Raw genomic sequence first — 19,926 nt, 5'->3', positions numbered from 1 at the left:
TGACGGAGAGGGAGGAGTTATTTCTACCGTCCAGGGTTCCTGGAAGTAAATGTCCCATTCATCTTCTGCCTTGGCAATGTTCGTGACTGAGCACGTCCAAGGCTTGGATGGGCATGAAACTCTCCTGGTTGAATCATGAGGACAAAAGCTGAGTAACTAAAAAAAATAAATAAATCAGTTTCTTTGATGAAAGTAAAAAATTACAAACCTGTGTACCTTCAGAGTTAGAGAACATTTGGGAAACATCCAATCACAGAGTTTAAATTTCTGATGTGTGTGCCACTAATGCCGGACTTTCAGATTAAGGGTCAATGCAATTCAGCAAATTCCCGGTTGCAACAACAAAGCATTTCTAATCAGCCTCTTCTCCATTTGGCAGCTAGTGTTTAAACCCATGAGCCGAATCAAACACCATCTCACACAAATGTTAAAGCTTTTATTCGCACCGCACTTTCATATAAGTATTTACAACAGACGGCCAAAGCATACATCTGGACGATAATGTCATAATCCAAAATACTATCTATGTTGACAAACACTGAAGATGATTGAAACAGGAAAAACACAGCGGAGAGAAAAATACTTCAGACATCAGCAGCTCCTCCTACTTTGCAACTGTGTGGTGTGTGTGTGTGTGTGTGTGTGGGAGAGAGGGGGAGAAAGAGCGAGAGAGAAAGAGAGACAGAGAGAGAGAGAGAGAGAGCACATGCGTTTGTTATGTGTTGTGTTTTTGTGGCCCATATGCAGCTTTCAAAAGATTAACAGAGGAAAAGAGCGAGTTCTTCCTGGAAAACTGCAGATAAATGATGAAAGTGGGAGGAAAATAGAGCAGCGGGAAGAGAAGGTAGGAGGGCAAGGGCAAGAGAAGATAAGAGGCTTTTAAGCAACTTTTATCGATGCAGAAAACGGTTTAATCTGTCGAGAATAAATCCGTTGGAAGCACACAAGTACCGGAAAGATGACATCAAGAGACAAAGAAGCAGGAGAAGAAACAGAGCGAGGTGAACAATCAGCAGAGATTATCTTAAAGCAGCCACTCAGCTCCTGCAGAGCCACTGACCACACAGTATCACACTCGCTGGGGATTTGGAACACGTTCATGTCGTCCTGGACTCCTTCTCTTGACTTTCATTTGAAGTGCTGGTGAAAAAAAAAAGCCTCTCTTTCTCCCAATCACAAGACAAGGGCCATATATTTGAAGTGAGGATAAAAAAAATTTAAAAAAACATCTGTATTGCCCAACGGCAGCATGCTACACACCGACGGCTGCCAGTAACTGTGAGTCGTGCATTTAAAATGAGCACAAACTGACACACATACGCACACTACGGGGTTGCATCACAGCACTCGGTCCCTTGCTCGCCGCGTCTCTTCATACAGATGAAGGGAGACTCCGAGGCAGAGGGGGACAAATGAACACAAACAAATTCCTTTAAAGCAACACGCGGCTCACCTGCGCAGCCAGCTAGAGTAATCATCATTTACCGAGAGGCCCGTGCACAGATACACACACACACACACACACATAGTCACAGAGTCACTCGGAGAGGGGATCATGATGAGCTTACTGAGGTGCTCTGTTTAGTTAAGGTTTAACTGGCTACAGCGTCCACGCCGCTCGGTCCACAAAGTACCAACTCTGCTTCAGGGGCTCAGTTTTAAATGGCGCTGACACGGGTCTCAGTTTAGAAGTCGGTGGGGGAGCGAGCACGTGTGTCTCTGCTGCTCACATTGCTGTGGTCAACACACACACACACACATTTCTGATGCCCACAGCGAAAGATGCAGAAGTTGAGTTTGATTAAAAGAAGCAGCTCCTCCCGCTGTGTGCACCTTCGCACTTCTCTGCTGCCATCATTGCGAGACCCCCCCCATCACTCCACATGCGAGGTGTGCTGTGATACCACACATACCGGCTCCAGTAACAGTTAGGAGATATGATCTTATTATGTACTACGAGATGACATCAAATTAGTCAGCGGTAACTATCCTTTTATTATGACTCCGGATGGAATGCACCATTAAAAACAATGTTGGAAATGAATGAGCAGGAATGACAAAATTGGATTCACACATAATGTGCTCACTCCTATTAATAAACTATACCACATTGTACGACACATTAATAAAGGATTTTATCCATAATGCCCTCCTGTAACTCCGATGCAAAGATCGTGAAACATTATTACAGTGAAGCATCTTAAAAATGTGTTTTAAGTATTCAATCTACGAGAGTCTGAAAGCAAACGGATATGAATGAGAGTTACATTTTAGGAAATATAAGTATTCGCCTTTCTTGCTGAGAGTTGAAGAGAAGGTTGATCGCGCTGCCATGTTCTTTCGTGTACAGTATGTAGTGGCTATAGAGCCAGTAGGTGGTTCAGTTAGCTTAGCATAAAGAGTGGAGAGCAGAGGGAAACAGATCGCGTTATTTATACAAACAAACAAAAGCGGGTGAATCCTGTGGTCCAGTCAATCATGAGTGCATCACATGTCGCCGTTGAGAGTTGTTCAGTATTCAGCCTCTATGTTTTCAGGAAATATGTCCGTTAATGTGCCACATTTATATTTGTCACTGCTCCTAAAACCACTAAATGTAGGTTTAACATGAAAAAAGAAGTCAGAATGACAAATATTGTGATTAAAGAAAGCCGACAGTCATCGGTGGCAGAGCAATCACAGAGTTAATAAAAGGGTTGTGGAGACACACATCCTCTGAGGCTCAAAGGTGGTTTTATTCTTCCACTTTCTACACGAGTGCCATCCATAAATCATGACTCCAACTTAGACAAAAACAAAATGAGGATCAACATTTAAAAAAAAGGGCATGCGATGATCAACTCAATGAGATCTGACATGTTAATGTGCCAGTATTTCCAGAGATATTAGCCTCAGACTGTTGCGTAATCTACATTCCGTACCCCACACTTAGACCTTAGAGATGACTTCTTCGGAATAAAATGTAACAGCATGAAGGACGTGTCCTTTTAACAACTTTGACAGTGGGGCTTAAAATGACGGATCATGTTTGACGCAACAAATATAGATCCCTGTAACGGGCAGATGAAAGTGATAACAATATAATATTCTTTAATGGTCAGAATCGTATCAGACCATGTCCAGCCAGGGCTTAACGATGAGCTGCAAAAGGCTCTCAGCCTCGCGTCCAAACCAAGTTAATGAATCCTCAGAGATCTTTGTGGCCATTCATTGTGATTTTCTTTCTATAACCTTGGCCTGCTTTTAACTAATTGGATCCTGGAAACGGGAGTGATAGAACTGTGCCATTCAAGACAATGAAACCAAAAAAATGTTATTGGCCTTAAGCTTTCGGTCTCTCTAGAAGATGTACGACACTGCAGCAATTTCTCAGGGACAAGGAGTTTATCCAAAGACCAAGAGGAAGCTTGGGTACACACACGCACACACACACATATACACAAACGTCTGAAAAGGAGGTTGTGCAAATGACAGCCCCTCAGTGTACAATCCAAAAGAGATGAGGTCGCGGCTGACAGGGGCAGCATTTCAAAACAGAGACCATCAGTGGCCGTTTTATCCGTTGAAAGGGTGAGGTGGAGCGATTTGGGGATTAAAACGTTACATAAAGCATAAGATGATGCGTGTCAACAGATCCCTGAAGGGAGGTCTGGGTAAATGACAAGCTGGTGTGAGGGAGCGCTAGCACACACACGCACACACACACATAACAAACGAGCGCACACACACACGCACTGAATTCCTAATCAGCACAGGACAAGAGGATCAATGAGCAGCACTCAATGCATACAAGCACTCACACGCCCTCTGTAAGTCCTCTCATTCACACACCTTAAACCAGCCACTTACACATGGACACACACACACACACACCTCTGCCTCACACCGAATGGTGAAGGATGCTCTAATGGAGGATGACACTGAGATAATAGGCTAGCACCTGTGCATAGATTCCACACACACACACACACGGAAATTTCCCTATCTGTTTATAGCCCTACCTCGAGTTGTCGCCTCAGCTCTTTCACGTGGGCGGAGTCCTGCGACAGGTCTTCCCTCTGCGAGGCGTCGGCCAGAACGTTGACCGTAGTCTCTGCCTCCTGGAGCCATTTGAGGAAGGACTCCAGCTCCCTGAGAGACATCTGCAGGCCCTTCAGCTCACTGTCCAGATGTGCGTGGCGGTCGCTCGCCCTGCCGATCAATAACGATGAGTCAAATACGTGACTTCACATGTAGAAAGATTTAGGAGTTTAAACTGCAGGCAGTGCATGATTAATATACTGGCAGCAATAGCAGCCCCCGCATGTGACACAATCAAACTGCATGCACAGGTAAACAGGTGTGTGTGTGTGTGTGTGTGTGCACCTGTTGTTGATGCTGTTCCAGCCACTGTTGTGCTTATCTGTGACCTCTTTGATCCTCCTGGTGTCGTCAATAGAATACTCCCGCAAAAGATGATTGGACAGCTCGTTGAAGGCCACCACCGCAGCTTGGCCTCGGCCCAGGTCTTGGAGGAACGCCTATAAAACAATCAACGCGGTGGCATTAGGATCACCGGGACTGGAAATGTGACAAATGTGACTCAACAGTTCCGTGTCACTGTGAAGGGCCCTGCTGGCACGGCCCTTTTGGCCTGGTATCAGCTTCAGTTATTAATGACCTATTCGACAAACTTTATAAAATCAAATTAAACTTCAGGCACTAGAAACACAAAGACATTTGTTATTCCACTGCTCAGCAATTTGACATTGTTATTCTACCTCTACTTAATCAAGCAGGTTACATAAGACCACAACTGTTATTCATGAGGCCACATCATTATTTCAAATTTAGCATTCGCAAATAAGTCATCCATATTTGACCCCCAGCCTCCTGTTCTTTTAACAAAAATGTGCACTTCACCATTTTAAATGGACAATTACTCATCATCACAAAACCACACAAAGCAGATAGCTGTGTGTGTCGAACCTGCCGGATTCTATTAAACTCAGTTGCCCTCTAGTGGTTGGTTCTTGTAATGCGTCGGACACACTCATGAGGCAGAATTTGTTTCCCAGAAACTCTCGGAGAAGTCATCATCTCAAATTAAAATGATGGATGATGTGGTGTACGGATGCTATTCGGGTTCAAAGTGACACTGCAGAGAGGTGATTCATTCATTCCCACCCTGCACAGACTTATACAGTTCGTTAAAGGAGCTCCAATACTTAAAGTAAGGATTGGTTTCGTATACGATTTTTCTCTCAATTAGGAAAGTGAGCAGACAAATTCCCCTCGAGTACATTTCTAATCCACCGTAATGACGCGGGTATAGATTCACAACAGGTGACCAGCGGACACCCAGAGGACATGGAGGGAAAAGTCTAGCGGTTCAACTTTTCCCTAACCTTGTTGTCAGCAAGCTGTTTAGTCAGGGGGTCGCTGGACTGCTGAAGAAGGTTGTGGAAACGTCCTTCGTTGTGCCCAATTAGAGCGTTGACCTCCTGCCTCTGCTCCTCCCAGTGGTTGCTGTAGCCAATCATGTTATCCAGCTGCTGGAGCCGTGCCTCGACACCATGCTGAGTGCTGTCCCACTGGCTGCGGACCTTCTCCACTTTAAACGGAGACAGATGCAGTCACAAAAACAGAAGGTAATGACAGCACCTAGAAAACAAGACATCGCACTGAAAGAAAAACAAGCTGTCTTTGTGTTTTAAACTGCTTTCTGCATACGTTTCTCGGTAATGGAAGTGCGAACGTCCAGATTAGAGGTCTTGTTCTTAATGTTCTGTGCCAGGGTGAAAATGTCCTCGAGCTGGGGGTGACGCTGTTCCAGGTCACTCTTTGTCACCTGAGGCACAAAAGCACACACTGTCACACAAAGTGTACAGCTCACAGGATATTTGACAGTTCAGTTTTCACAAAAAAACATGTGCTATTCCATTGATGAATGTTCATCACACAATCACACTGTCGACTTTTCTCAGTCTGTCCTCTCTGCTCCCCATTTCTCACCTGAAGACGTCCCATCGTCGTCCTGATTTCCTCCGTGTCCCCCACAGTGACGATATTCGACTTCAGCATCTGTGTGATGAGGAGAAGCCAGTTTGCCAGTTCGGTGGCTGTCTCGTTGAGGTCGGTGGGCGCCACGCCGTCCGGTGTGTGCGGGGTTTGGTGGCGAGGGTCCTCGCTAACCAGGCTGGCCATCTGCACGGCTGAGGGGACAGCAGACACTGGAGCAGGGACGGGACAAAAAAAAAGGCAGGTAATGTTGACATATAGAGCTTCTTTACGAGGAAATGATGCAATGAACATTTAAGATGTTAGAGCGAGAGAGGAGGTGCTGCTGTCAATGGCTCTCAGGGGGATTGTGGCATCACACTAAATCGTGATGAATGAGGCACCGGGGTTTGCGTCGTGTTCCACGAGCAGGACTTTGTTGCTCACCTCTTATTTGTTATTTTATTCTGCATTTTCACGCACCAGATTAAGCCACGCCTAGAATGAATTTCAAATCCGCCACCTGAGTACTTATTACGAGTCCATGTTTATATGTTTCTCTCCTCCTGTTAATGATCCAATACCTCATTTCCTTTGTCCCATTAAAGGCTTAATACTTCAATGGGAAGTTACATTTTTTCTGTTGACGATTTATAAAAGAATAGCGCTAGAGATACAGAAGTGAGAGAAATCACGAGTGCAGTCCTAGATATCTTTACCAAGCTGCTGGTGCTGGACGACATGTTGGTGCTGTGTCCATGGAGAGACGGGCGGCTGGAGAGATTCCCTCAGTCGACCATCCAGAGCTTTCCAATCCCCTGCCAGCTCCTCTACTTTACCCTACAAGCATGAATCCAGAGATGGGAATGTATAATTAATGACAAATTATCAGCAACAGGAAACAGGAGTGCATCAGCTTTTAATAGGACAGCCAATTACATTTGTGGCACTCTAACAAGCAATATGGCATAATGTAACAATTAGCAGCACGTCATTGTTAAATCATATTGCAATGGAAACTGGGACCTTTTCCTGAGGCAGCAGCTGCTGTTGTCTCTGTAGCTCTATAGAATGAGCCAGCAGGTCCTCCAGGTCCTTCTTCCTGTCCTTCATGGAGGCCTCCAGAGACTACAACAGGAAAGAACTCCCTTTAGGTACAACATTTATGTTTGTGATAAAAAAAAAAAAACAGATTTGCAGTGATATTGGGTGTCTTGTGATTTATTGTATTCAGGCGATCTACCTGTGCTTGGCCGGGGCTTAAGCCTCTGGTCATGATTGTCTGGTGTGTGATGACGACCCAGTCAGTGAGCCTGCTCATCCTGTCCTGGAACTGGGCATGACTTTGCAGGTTGGTCTCCACCTCCGCGACTTTGTCCAACAACTCATGGGTCACCTGCAGAGGAAAGGAGGTGAGTAAACAAGTAGGAGGAGAGAATGTCAAAGGGCAAATGAAGAAAACAAGGAGGACAGGACGCGTTGCAGCCGTCTCGATGTTGTGAAACACGGTGAACATTACAGTATTACAAGGTTTACAGTATGAAGTTGCCTTCACCTTTCGCCCGATACAAAAACATGGAAGACGAGGCAGAATAACAAACTAAGAAAATGTTTGCACCTTGCTCCAGTTGAGGTTGATGGCTCTCAGTTTGCCGACATGCTGGTCTCTGCTCTGAGGGCTCACATATGGACTGGCCAGGATCTGAGGAGCATGCTTGTTAACCCATCCGAGATGTTCATTCTGTGCATCCATTTCCCCGGCAAGGACCTGCAAGGGAAAAAGCGCTGACCCTTAATTCCGTGAAGACGGACTTGATTTGTTGATGAAATAAATCAAAAGAAAAATGAAATCAAGAAGGAAAAGTCTGACTGAGGTGGTTGTCAGGAAGGAATGAAGACCGAAAACACAGAGTAACTGTATTTTCTTCAACAGAGCTGTGTTGTGCAAATCAAAAGACGCGAGTTAGGTCTCCGTGTGTTCACTGGGTTTGACAGGTTTGGCTTGTGATTGAGATACGGAGAGCAACACGAGGGGAGAGGGGAAAAGAAGAAACGCGGGGAAAAAAAACAGTCAGCGCTGACGATAAAAATAGCTGAATCTTTCAGCTCTGGAGCAGAAATAGAAAAACCCTGCACACTAACACGAGCATGTTTGGGCCTTGCTGTACCTTGAGTTCTCGGAGGTTGCTGTCGGTGGCGGTGACGGGTAAGGAGCTGACAGCGTTTTCTGCCTCCTCCAACCATACAGCCAGCACCTCGCCTCTCCTCACCAGGTCTGACAGGGCCGCGTCTCCTCCAGTCATCCTACAAACACACACACACATTATGTACTCAGATTAGGATCTCCATTTCCTGCAGGTTGCAGGCCTGTTTAAAATGACTGTTATAGACTGATTGGCCACACTGATAATGTTAACCTGCCAAACGCTGATAAGGAAACAAAGACCGTCGGTGATGGAGAGGGACCTCTTTGCTACATTATACTGTAAAACCAAATCTTATACAGTCAAGACACAGCAATGATATGTATCATGTGTGTCAAAATCCACATTTCACCAAATCCTCTTAATATTTTTGATCCACAGGAGAAGTAACATCCTGTGTGCTTTCCCAAGTATACATTACCTGCGCTGTCTCTCAAGGACATGGCGGTTGACAGCTCTCCAGCGCTGACCGAGGCTGTCTAGCTTCTCCTCGAGCAGGGATCCGTCAGGGGAGGACAGCTGCCCAATTATCTGCTCCCCAGTGCGGGTGAGTTCAGCCAGGACGGGCTGGTGGCTGACAAGACCTTCCTCCAGCTCCTAAAACACGTTTAAAAGAAAGAAAGAGAGCATGAGCACAAAAAAAAAAAAAAAGGTTGAATCGGGGGATCAATCGAACGGCATAAGCCGATTCACTCAGGTCCAAATCCCCCAGCTCAAGTCCGTCTCGCCAAGCAAATCTCTGATTGACACAGAGGCATGATTTGTGGCACATCAAGATTGAAGCTGCTAAATCTCTACTTCCACCAAGAGAGATTTAACGTGCCAAGACTGGCCCCTGAAGCAGGGTGAGCGATTGTGAAGACCGCTAAAGGGCGAGTCAGCTAATTGATCTCTCAATTCCCATCCACTTGATCCCTCGCATCAATCTCTGCGACTGTGAAAACATGTAAAAGAGCAGATGGAGCGTAGCTCTGACTTTGCAAATCACACCGATAAAAAGGTGTTAATGGCCGTCAGCGATAATGCAGCAAGCTTCAGAGAACCTCAGTAAATTAAATTAGCGCTTTCAAAAACAAAGCTACATTAGAGGCCCCATCTCATCTTACTTTTCAGTTCCCCTCTCGCTGTCTCGCTCTGCAGAACGAACCAGTAGTTGTGCTCGTGTGTTTGTTCATCAGGTAGAGTATTGCACCCATTTTCCCACGAGAGGAACAAAATGCAATTATCTCTGGTCTAACATTTCCAAACATCTGGCTGCTTATATTTCAAACATTTTACTGGTGCACCCTGGGAAGGTAATAATCTCGCTTTAAGCTTGTAAGCATACTGTATGGGATATCCTGAGTCTATATTTGACTTATTAGTGTTATAATGACAAAGGTGGAATACCATGCAAGTTTTCTATAATGACAAAAAATATGTAAGAACATACAATACTCTGCACTTAGTGAGACTTACGCAGGTCTTTGTGGTGGTGAGACAAAATGCTAATGTGAAAAGCATGTGAAACACACCAGTATACATGTAAATTCAGGCAGTCACACACTTGCACAAAACTCGTATTCAGACATTCACGTGCTTCATCACTCTCCACTGACCGCTTGGTGTTGTCGGGCACAGTTCAGGTCCAGCTGTCCATCAGGGCCAAGGCTCTCTGACAGCAGTGTCTCTGTATCAGTCAGCCACTGGTTCAGGTCATTCATGTCACAGTGGAACTGCCTCCACTCCTCTACAGCGCGGTCAAAACCCCTGCAGCAGAACAAGGACACACACACACACACACACACACACCAGGTCTTTCTTGAGTATGATTTAGATTCAAAAGTTGTAAAGAATGTTTGTAAGGTAAACTTAAAACCCGTTACATACAGTATATCTATAATGGAAATATGTAACGGGGAATCTGACGAACAAAGGGTTGGTGTGTAAGACTTGGTGGTATCTAGTGTGTGGTTGCAGATGGCAACCAACGGAATACCTCTCCGCTCACCTTGTGAAAACTGCGGTAAGATGATCCTTTTGCTTCGCTCAGAGGCCATCTTTACCATAATCACACTACTTCATTGCTTAATTGCTGTTAAATCTCCTTTTCTTTTGCCTTATGTTTTGATGCTTTTAATGGTTTTAAAAGGACTGACAATATATCGCCATTTCCTCCGGGACCGAGTTTGTGCAAGGCGTACACTATAAAACGCAGATCGGCAGAGATCTTTTCCAGACGTGGTTTGTGTGCGAGTAATTGCAGAATTGCGGCAGTGTATGGTTGATTGCGTGCAGCGTAATGTCTCAGGGAGACATCGATTATTGTTTCAATGTATGTTTTAAATCTCCTTTACTTTTGCCTTTATGCTTTTAATGGTTTCATGTGAAGCACTTTGAATTACCTTGTTGTTGAAATGTGCTGTACAAATAAACTTGCCTTGCCTTACTTTAAGAGCATATTCCATTTCTAAATATTACCCCGGAATGCTACACACTGTCCCTTTAAGGAAAGCTTAACATATAAATGCTAAACATATAGCAAACATTAGTTGACATGTGAAACATTTGCATAGGACACCAATTCTCTTTGACTAAACATCCAACACACAAGAGAAAATCTCCACACTGGAAGTTAAATTCACATAATCAGCATAATCTTCTTACGGTTGTTGTTTTTTCATTCTACTTCTTAAACTTAAAGCTCAGTTCATTTTGACGACTCAGGCTTCGATTGCTCCGAAATAACAAATTACAAGTATTTTCTTTACTTCCTCGGTTTATGATTAGGAAAAACGGAACAAGTTGACCTCTATTAAACACCAACAAATGTCATAACAGCACAGGAACGTTCACAGAGATACTGTTGAATAAATCAGCATAGACGGACCGATTACTTAAAACGCCCAAAAAAAACAGATCTTCATCTCAATGACGGTCTGCATGAGGGCTATTCCCTCTTACTGCACCGCTTGGAGCAGAACAAATCTGATGAGAGAGACGAGGTGAGCAAATCAGTTTTGGATGAGCAATTTCACAAAACACACTCAAAGTCTTTTGATTTTTAATGACGCCCCAAAGGTCATTGCGATTGCAGACGGAGAGTGCTTTCGCATTTGTGTGTGCACTCTTCAGAATTAGCTGACTCGTTAACTCTAGCATTTGCACAGTACTCCGTACTCAGCATACGACGACTGTTTACGCCAAAGGTATTGTGTGTTGATGGTAGTCACGGTCACCCAGTGTGTGTGTGTGTGTGTGTGTGTGTCAGTAAGTGAATGAGTGAGTGAAAATGTGAATAGGCATGAGATTGTTTGTGCCCGAGGAAGTGTGTTGATAGTAATCAAGGTCAGTGTGTGTGTCTAGCCAGCTTGATTGTGTGCCTTGGTCTATCGCTTTATGTTCCTGCTGTCTCCCGACCAGTGTAAGAAATTTGAGCATAGAACTGTGTTTAGTAGCTATAATAAAAGTGTTCAATGATTCATGTTTAAGAATTCATAATTGGTCATAATCATAAGGGTTTTGGAAATGCATAATTAAAATAAGCATGAAGTGTTTTAGGATTAGTAGCTAGAAGTAGAATTTGAGACATGAAGCTTTTGCCAAAGTTGCAGAAGTTTAACGTTTATACTGAAGGATTATCATAGAAGGGATTAAACCGTAACTGACGGTCATTGAATGTGTTAGTGAACTCAGGGACAGAAAGGCAGACAGGCGAATACACTCCTGGAAGTTAGCCAATAGGAATCGGGATAAACGGAAGAGGAGGCGTTTCGAACGGATGTGGGTGGTTTAATTTCAAGTCTTTTTCTCTCTCGCGTGATGGCTCTCAGAGGACGGACGGGTTTTATACCTGAGGAGCTGAGTTGAGTTTTTTGCAAACGGGGTTTTATTGATTTAATATTTCATGAACTAGTGTACTTCACTGCAAATACTGTACTTGCATCAGTGGAATTAAATTCCTTTTAATTGTAAACCAGTCTTGGTAGATTTCTTATTGCAGCGTGTCCACTGTGAACAGCAGCCGGACACGTGCTCTGGCCTCCTCGCTGTGGAACAGACTCAAACGTCCACACCAGCGGACAGCTGGCATTCAGTGTCCCTGCAGCTTCGACCACATTTCCTGAGACACGAACATTCACGTTTGAAAACCGCAGCTTGTTCTCGTCTCCCAAGTCGCACAATTTCCAGTGGAAAACGTATTCAAGTTTGATTCGCCACCTTATTTCTAGTCGACGTGTGTATGTACAGCGTGATCTGTTGTACGCGTGTGTGTGAAGTTGGAGCACACGCACCCCATGCGGTGGTTGTACATGCGGTTGATGCGGTCCCACTCGGCGTTGAGCTGTGTGAGGCCGTCTCCGATCTGGGCAACCTCAGCAGGGGAAGCATCCCGAATGGCATCGGGCTGTCGCTCGTGGATCCCTGCGACCTGCTCACCAACACGCTCTAGATTCTCTTTGATATTCTACAAAAAGACAAATGAGAGATGAAGGAAAAGAGACAGCACATCTATCAGAATGGTTGATACCAGAACACTTTGTTTTCTAAAGCTCTCCTCACAAGGTGCAGAGCAAGTGCTTTAAAGTAAATCATTCCCTCTATTTCTACTACAAAATGTCCATTAACTTTCCCCTTTTCTGCTATTTTATTGATTCACTTTGTGAAAACTGTTAAACAAAAGCTAAAACAACACAATGTCAGATCATTTTTGTGACGTTTACAATGACCCACCCTCAGTGCGTCCTCCTGGCTGGAAAAGTCTTCGTAGAGCCCGCCGCTGAGCTCAGAGGAGTTCAGAAGCAACTCGTTGTCGGCCATGGCAAGGAGCACTTTGTTGATGTCCAACAGATAGTCGGAGGGCCTCAGTGGGGGAGCGCTGCTACGCTCCACTGAAGACATCGCCTACACCGAAGATGAGAAAAACACAGAGCGGTGAGAGACGCAACATCTGTACGAACGCATATTGTGCCACCTGATAACACGGCATGTCACAGTACGCTGAACTCACACTAAGGTCAACACAATCAAGCACAACACACAGCTCGGCCATTAAAGGAACATGCTAGATAGTGTGTGTACGGACCATGTGCATATCCATGTGTGAATCCCTCACTTCGGCTCTTATCTGCTCTGTGAAGATGAGAGTAGACGACTCCACAGATACTTCGGCCTGCCTGATTCGTAGCACCCTCAACTCCTGACGCAGGAAAACACACACACACACACACACACACACACACACACAGTGAGTAAACCGCAACAGTGCAAACACAATAAGATAGAGAGCTACATTTTGCGAGATGAAAATAAAACATTCCCATATAAACCTGGTTTAAGGAAGACACAACATGTTTTATATGCATCTCACCCTGTGAGCAGAGTATTGACTCTGCAGCCGGAGCAGCAGGAGCTTAAACTCCTCCCTCTGGCCTTCGTCTGAGGTTTGCTGCAGCAGTTCGTCTCCTCTTCTCAACAAGTCTTCCACGCTGGCTTTCTCCTCATCCATCTGGTGCAGAGAGAGAGACACAGACGGGTCAAAAGAAGAGTTCAAGCAATTCAAATCCCAACTTAATTGCAGAGATTCTTTTTAGTAAACTACAGCAATCTCCAACACATCTTAAAGCTATCGATTCAGTTACCATAAGTAACAATCTACACACCGGAAACTGACATCAGCTGTTAGTTGCGTCTTAACACAGAGTGCATTCCAGACTTGTTAGGCCTTGAAACGCCCAATCAAAGTGTGTTTTATCAGGTGGCAGCTTTAAATAGCCTGTAGCCTGGCATGTTCCTCATAGAAAATCCCATAGGACTCCGGAGAGAGAATAATAGGCAACCTGGGGCAATTTTCTGTGCATGTTTTCAAATGTCTGTGGGAAATTGTTAGAGATGACAACCCTTAATAAAAAATATTGGCCAGAAAACAGAGAGAGTGCCCTTTCCCCACCCCCCCCCCCATCAGCAACACTACAACCTTTGGGGCTACATTTTAACAAAGCAATTACTACTTGGCTGCTCGTGCCATGTGTACGGGTACAGATCTCATGATATGACCATCATTACGAATCGTCATAATTCTAACTTCCGTTTCTTTGAGGATTTTAGGAAACAAAATAAGAATGCTACAACAGGACAAACTTTAAAGGGGACCTTGTTTACCTCGTCGTCATCCAGGATGTGTGTTGGCTCATGCTGCTGCTGCAGAGCCCTCAGTGTGTCCTGGAGCTCTGCCTGGAGGCCCATCGCCTCACTGGAGACCCGAGTCCGACTCGGACTCTCTTTTCGGAACCCCTGGCTGTGAATGACCTGATGACCAGAAACGGACCTCAAGTCAAAACAAGTAAAACACCTGACTGCATGCTTCGGTTTGTTCAGCTGTGGTATCATTTGTGATGATACACCGACTCCAGTATCTTCTCTGAAAGGCTTGGCATCTGTATGTAGTTTGGATGAAATCTCCGTACCTGCTGAGGTACCTGCTGGTTCAACTCAACGCCACCTGATTGCAGACACGTCATCATCTGAATGCAAAACAGACACGGGACAGATGAAGTGACTGGACGGACGATGCCACATGCTTTCTATTGCACAGTTAAACCTTTTTTCGGTTGAGCAGGATTTCATGTTACACTGTGTTGTTCGTTAGTGAATGCGTTAACACAATATTGGCTTGCTTTATGCAGTGATTTTAGGTAACATACAGTGCTTTTGTACCTTGGCAGTTTTGATGTGTTGGGAGACTTTGTCAAAGTTGCAGTTGAGATCAGCCAGTTTTGGCTCCACCACATCGCGGCAGGCGGGCCCCCTGCTGGTCATCAGGATGATGGCCTGGTCCCTCACGTTGTCCACACGCAGACCGATGTCCTCCAGCTCCTCCAGCATGCTCTGCGTGCGTGACAGACCACAGACTCAAATCACTTTGTGCTATCAGTCATTCTCACAGACCGGACGGTAGCCTTGGTACAGAACAAAGAGCTCAGCACAGCATGTGCTGATGAAGGTTAGCAGGGCCATGCACCAGCTGATATTTAGTGGAGACCTTCATGTCACGGAGAGAGGAAGGGAAGGGTTAAGAATTTAATATAACTGGAAGATAAATTATTTGAAGCTACGGTGAAAGACTCTTTCCTCACTTTCTCACTGTGTTCTTTCCCATGCTTCAACAAACCTCTCTCTTGCACAGACTCGCTTTTACTCTTTTTTTTTTATTCCATCTGGTGAAACATGGGGAAGTTGGGCATTTTTATTCAGAACTATTTCTGTTGCAACAGTGGACGATCCAAACTGGTAAATTTAGAAATTATTGATCGTATCCTTGATACTCCTTTCATGAAGAAACGCTTTAAAACCTCTGTATACCACAAGGTAACAGGAGGGGATTTTTCTTGCAATTCTAAACTACCATTCGGTCCTGCTTGTCAAAGTATAAGCTCCGCCAATTCTTACATATTTTCAGACATATAATCGAATAACTTTGCAATGATAATATGGAAAAGGAGAGGCTGGTAACTATCTCCTATGTACCGGGTGTGCCGTATCCTGACTTTAGGGTCATTCTCCCTTTACTGATCGTGATGCTTCTCTCGCACAATGTGAAAACGTCCCGTCTTACCGCTACCACCTTCTCTCTCTCTGTCGGGGCGAGCCGCTCAGTCTCGTCCAGGTGGATCTGGGTCTGGTAGAGCCAGGTGCTGATATGAGCCAAGTTCTCATCAAAGATTTCCACTTCATTCTGGTGACTCTGCTCCCGTACAATATAAAACAAGGGCTCAATGTTTCCATTCAATCGTACACAATAAGAACATGAATTACTGCTAAAGGTCTCTCTGTGTTTTCACCATTTACTACTTCATCTAAAACAAAGACATTTGAAAGATTCTGTGAGGTTCCAATACATTTAAATGACTTGCACTTCAAATAGTATTAATATATATATATTTAAAAAAAATATATATATATATATATATATATATATATATATATATATATATATATATATATATATATATATTTTAAAAAAAAATATATATATATAGCTCAGAAATAAAAACTACATTCATTCTCCCAAGAGTAGCGTTTGTTCATTTGCAAATAAAAATATTGTTGAAGCATAAATCTATTTTTTTTTAAAGCAGGTGGGAGTTTTGACTTACTCAGAGAACATAAAATGAAGAACACAGCATTATTTATTAAGCCTTGCAGTATAAAATATTTGCACTCACCAGCACAGCACTAAGCCAGTCCTCGGTCCAGGTGCGGACACGGCCCCAGGCTTCATTGAGGCCACTGAGTCGGTCCTCCAACGGAGCCTCGCTGCCCTCCACCAGAGTCTGCAGACCAGCACTGGTCTCCGTTAAGCTGGACAGCTCCGCCTTACGACACTCAGACTCCTTCAGCAGGCCCTGAAGGAGGGACACGCGCATACAGTTCAACATACAGTAATCATGTGATGACCTCCGTGTCTCAAGAAATGATTGTCTTATCAGCCAGCTGTTGTTAGGAGTTATTGTACAGCAAAGACACTGTAATGCACACCAAAAATAAGGCATGAATCAGGTCACTATTCATATTTTCAACCGCATTTATATTTTAAAAGTTGAAAACACGTGTTTATGCTGAAGAAAAGTGCATCTGGAGAACAAAAAAGTAAATTTGAAGAATCTTTTTACACATTTTCATGTACTGTACAGTGAACCGGTGACTCATTTAAAATGCATAAGGCTTCACTTCTTCACTAATGCTGTCGTCCTGTACACTGAATTGGGATCTCAGAGAGAGAAAAGGGGGGGATGCACTCTTTTTTAACACAGAAGCACTCTCAACAGTCGTCCTCTTTCTTTATCTCCGGCGCTAAATAGAGAGAGATTTGCATTTTCAGGAACATCTTACTGTCCCTCTGCTCCACCTACTGGCCAGAAGCAGAAACACTTCTTTGCTCCTGCTGAAGGGATTTGATGAAATGTTTGGAGTGTTACTCACATTAGCCCATGCGATCTCCGCATCAATGTCAGCTGGCATGTCTCCACAGCTGTTCTTCTGCTGGAGCTGGGCCTCACTGGTGGTCAGCCACTCCTCCAGGGCGGCGCTCTCCTTTTGGAAGTTTTGAGACAGAGACAAAGCCTTTTCCAGGTCCTGCTTGCCCTCCGTTACCTGTAAAGAGAAGGACAACAAAGGAGTCTTAAATTGGTCAAAGAAACATTGAATATTACATGAGCTGCAGTCAGAACGAGGAGAACAATATAAGAAGACGTTACCTGTGCCCCCAGGTCATTGTAGAGCAGTTTGAGAGCAGTGAGCTGTTCGTCCATGGCCTTGGGGTTCTCCGTCTGCTGTTTCTGCACAATCTGTCGACCTGTTTTTATCACCGTCTCCACCTCCAGCTTCACCTCACTCAACAACTTGTATAGTTTCTATCATCCAAAAAAAAAGAAAAAGGGAAATGAGCCTATGCGTGAGGGCGAGATAGACTTATGGTATCTGCATAAGTAGGAAGCTAGGCTGGCAGTTAACTTTTGTTCATGTATTCTTGAATGGGCACACGGCACAGTTCACACAATCTGCAATGAATAAACCATTTGTGCTTGCTTATAAGAGAGAGAGAGAGAAAGTTGTAGCTCTCACCATGCAACCACCGAGGTGGGACTGGAGTTGTTCCGGGTCCACGTCCCTGACATCCAGAATGTGAAGCTCAGCCTGGGCACCGTCCAGGACTCTCTGACAGTCCAACATGCGCTGCTCAAAGTTAGCTGGCTTCTGGAACAGCTGGTACTTTGTGGAGATCTCTCTCAGTTTCCTCTGCAGTGGGTTAAGGGAGAGAACAGTAACGTTATACGTCTGTGTCACAACACAGGTAACACACACACACACACACATTTCTCTTATCGTGCTGCCAAGATTCTTCCACAGCTTTAAACATGAAGGCATTCACAGTACACCAGTCTGACACGACTTCCTGCACTTCCTGATATTCTCCAGTAGGAGTCAGTGTTACCTGTAGCTGGTCCAGCATGGTCCCACCTCGAGCAGCTTTGCCATCAGTGGTGGTGGGAGGCAAGTTGGCCACGTTCCTCTTCCTCATCTCCTCCACTGTCACCTCGTGGGCTGCGATCTCCGCCCCGATGGTCTGAAGGACAACAAACACACACACCATGAGTGTATGTGCACTCGTACAGACAGCCCTCTTACTGGTGCTGTTGGGGATCAAAGAATGACATTTAGTTCTTAGTTTTCCGAAAGCATCTGTGGACAACCTGATGTGTTTTGTGTGTGTATTATATTAACACTATTTATTAATATTTGACGACTACTACTACTTCCATGGGCCTCTAGGTGACGGGAGGACCTTCCGACAAGTGAGATGACACCGCCTGAAGTAAGATTCATCAAGTTTGGATACTTCCTTGAGTTTCCCCGTCTTGTCCGGTAACTGTGTGCGAGTGTGTCACGCACACGCGTACGGTACCTGTGCTTCCTGAGTGAGCTGGATGGCATCGATGCGGTCGGTGAGGTAGGACGTGAGTGTGTGGTCCAGCTGGCTCAGAGACTCCTGCAGTGTTTGGAGCGCCTGTTCGTTCTCCTTCAGAGTCTGCAGCTGCTGCTCAAGGCTGATCTGCCTGTTGACCGCCTGGAACGGGGACACGTACATTAAGCCATGTGTTTGAATATGTCACGGCCCGAGGATGTCAAGATTGCACAATTTCAATTAACTACGGGGAAATTCACGTCTTAAAAAGGGTAGATGGAAAAGGCTGAATATAAGCTGGTATATTATATCGATGGAGTGCAATACAGTTTGTGCTGATACAATGTAAAATATGGTAAAAATATAAATATGTTATTGATAATGTGATAAAACATAAATGTGTTTGGTATCGTATCAAAATAAATCTCAACATACAATACCTTTCCTTCGAACAACCCATGGATGTTTGGTGAAAATGACACAGTTGCATATTTGCAAATGATATATTTCAATACAAATTCTATATGTCTGAAATATGTCTGAAACTGAAAACGAAATCCAAACAAAACACATAATGGATGCCTTCTTTCTACAGCAACAAACGCACACGTGCATCCCACATGTGTTGACACACAAACCTGGTGGTTGAGTTGCTCGTAACGGGCATTGAAGGCCTCGAGTTTCTCACTAATGAGTTCGTCCAGTATGCCCCCGTCTATCAGCGTCTGACCCAGCTCTCTGATTTGCGTCCGGTTGTCCCCGGGGTGGCGAAGCGCACTCTCCAAACACTGGCGGTGAACGACGAGATGGAGAAGGGGGTAAAAGTTATGAGCAAATAATCATAAAAATCAAGCAAAGAGGGAAGCAATGGAAGTGAACGAGAGGAAGCGATCAAATAAAGTAGTCCTTTGATAAAGCTGCGACGAAGATCAAGAAAGTGGAACTGCTTCACAGTTCCAAAAATTTGCCACAGACACAAGAAAACAAGAGAAGACGGATTTACTACCAAATAGCTGAGCAAATAGATGGAGCGCAGATGCAGAAATTGCAGTGGGTGTGTCAGATGGAGGCAAAAAGAGAGAAAAAAAAGATGATAACTGAACAAGAAATGAGAGACAAGTGAGAGAGAGAAGCTTGTCGAGTGACGACACATGTTTGGCTTCCACGGTCATTGTTTACGTGGGGTCATTAAATGTGCTTTTCCTTCCCGGAGGTAATGAACAGAGAGAGAGAGCGAAAGAGAACTGGGAGGGGTGAGGGATGAGAAAGAGAGGGTTAGAAGAATGGAGAAAGAGAGAA

At 44.6% G+C, this 19,926-nt stretch overlaps 1 protein-coding gene across 5 annotated transcripts in view; it reads right to left on the bottom strand.

The window, feature by feature from the left end:
• The window catches only part of utrn (utrophin), a gene marked incomplete at both ends in the record, with an annotated part of 159,242 nt that overhangs the window by 101,979 nt on the left and 37,337 nt on the right, over nucleotides 1–19,926 (bottom strand). For 4 of the 5 annotated variants that reach the window (XM_079290349.1, XM_079290348.1, XM_079290351.1 and 1 more), the window contains 27 exons: nucleotides 4,002–4,191; nucleotides 4,366–4,520; nucleotides 5,388–5,593; nucleotides 5,713–5,830; nucleotides 5,995–6,212; nucleotides 6,699–6,819; nucleotides 7,006–7,107; nucleotides 7,223–7,375; nucleotides 7,598–7,747; nucleotides 8,148–8,283; nucleotides 8,605–8,780; nucleotides 9,782–9,932; nucleotides 12,458–12,630; nucleotides 12,897–13,067; nucleotides 13,249–13,362; nucleotides 13,534–13,671; nucleotides 14,325–14,471; nucleotides 14,630–14,686; nucleotides 14,880–15,050; nucleotides 15,778–15,906; nucleotides 16,388–16,567; nucleotides 17,145–17,315; nucleotides 17,420–17,575; nucleotides 17,787–17,960; nucleotides 18,157–18,288; nucleotides 18,628–18,789; nucleotides 19,266–19,415. In XM_079290349.1, coding sequence (XP_079146475.1) covers nucleotides 4,002–4,191; nucleotides 4,366–4,520; nucleotides 5,388–5,593; nucleotides 5,713–5,830; nucleotides 5,995–6,212; nucleotides 6,699–6,819; nucleotides 7,006–7,107; nucleotides 7,223–7,375; nucleotides 7,598–7,747; nucleotides 8,148–8,283; nucleotides 8,605–8,780; nucleotides 9,782–9,932; nucleotides 12,458–12,630; nucleotides 12,897–13,067; nucleotides 13,249–13,362; nucleotides 13,534–13,671; nucleotides 14,325–14,471; nucleotides 14,630–14,686; nucleotides 14,880–15,050; nucleotides 15,778–15,906; nucleotides 16,388–16,567; nucleotides 17,145–17,315; nucleotides 17,420–17,575; nucleotides 17,787–17,960; nucleotides 18,157–18,288; nucleotides 18,628–18,789; nucleotides 19,266–19,415 — 4,101 coding nt within the window. The remainder of the gene's footprint in view (nucleotides 1–4,001; nucleotides 4,192–4,365; nucleotides 4,521–5,387; nucleotides 5,594–5,712; nucleotides 5,831–5,994; nucleotides 6,213–6,698; nucleotides 6,820–7,005; nucleotides 7,108–7,222; nucleotides 7,376–7,597; nucleotides 7,748–8,147; nucleotides 8,284–8,604; nucleotides 8,781–9,781; nucleotides 9,933–12,457; nucleotides 12,631–12,896; nucleotides 13,068–13,248; nucleotides 13,363–13,533; nucleotides 13,672–14,324; nucleotides 14,472–14,629; nucleotides 14,687–14,879; nucleotides 15,051–15,777; nucleotides 15,907–16,387; nucleotides 16,568–17,144; nucleotides 17,316–17,419; nucleotides 17,576–17,786; nucleotides 17,961–18,156; nucleotides 18,289–18,627; nucleotides 18,790–19,265; nucleotides 19,416–19,926) is intronic. The other variant, XM_079290350.1, reaches the window with a different exon arrangement.

This window comes from Melanostigma gelatinosum (assembly GCF_949748355.1).
Source record: "Melanostigma gelatinosum genome assembly, chromosome: 19".
NCBI lineage: Eukaryota > Metazoa > Chordata > Actinopteri > Perciformes > Zoarcidae > Melanostigma > Melanostigma gelatinosum.
This window is presented reverse-complemented; position numbering and strand designations above follow the sequence as displayed.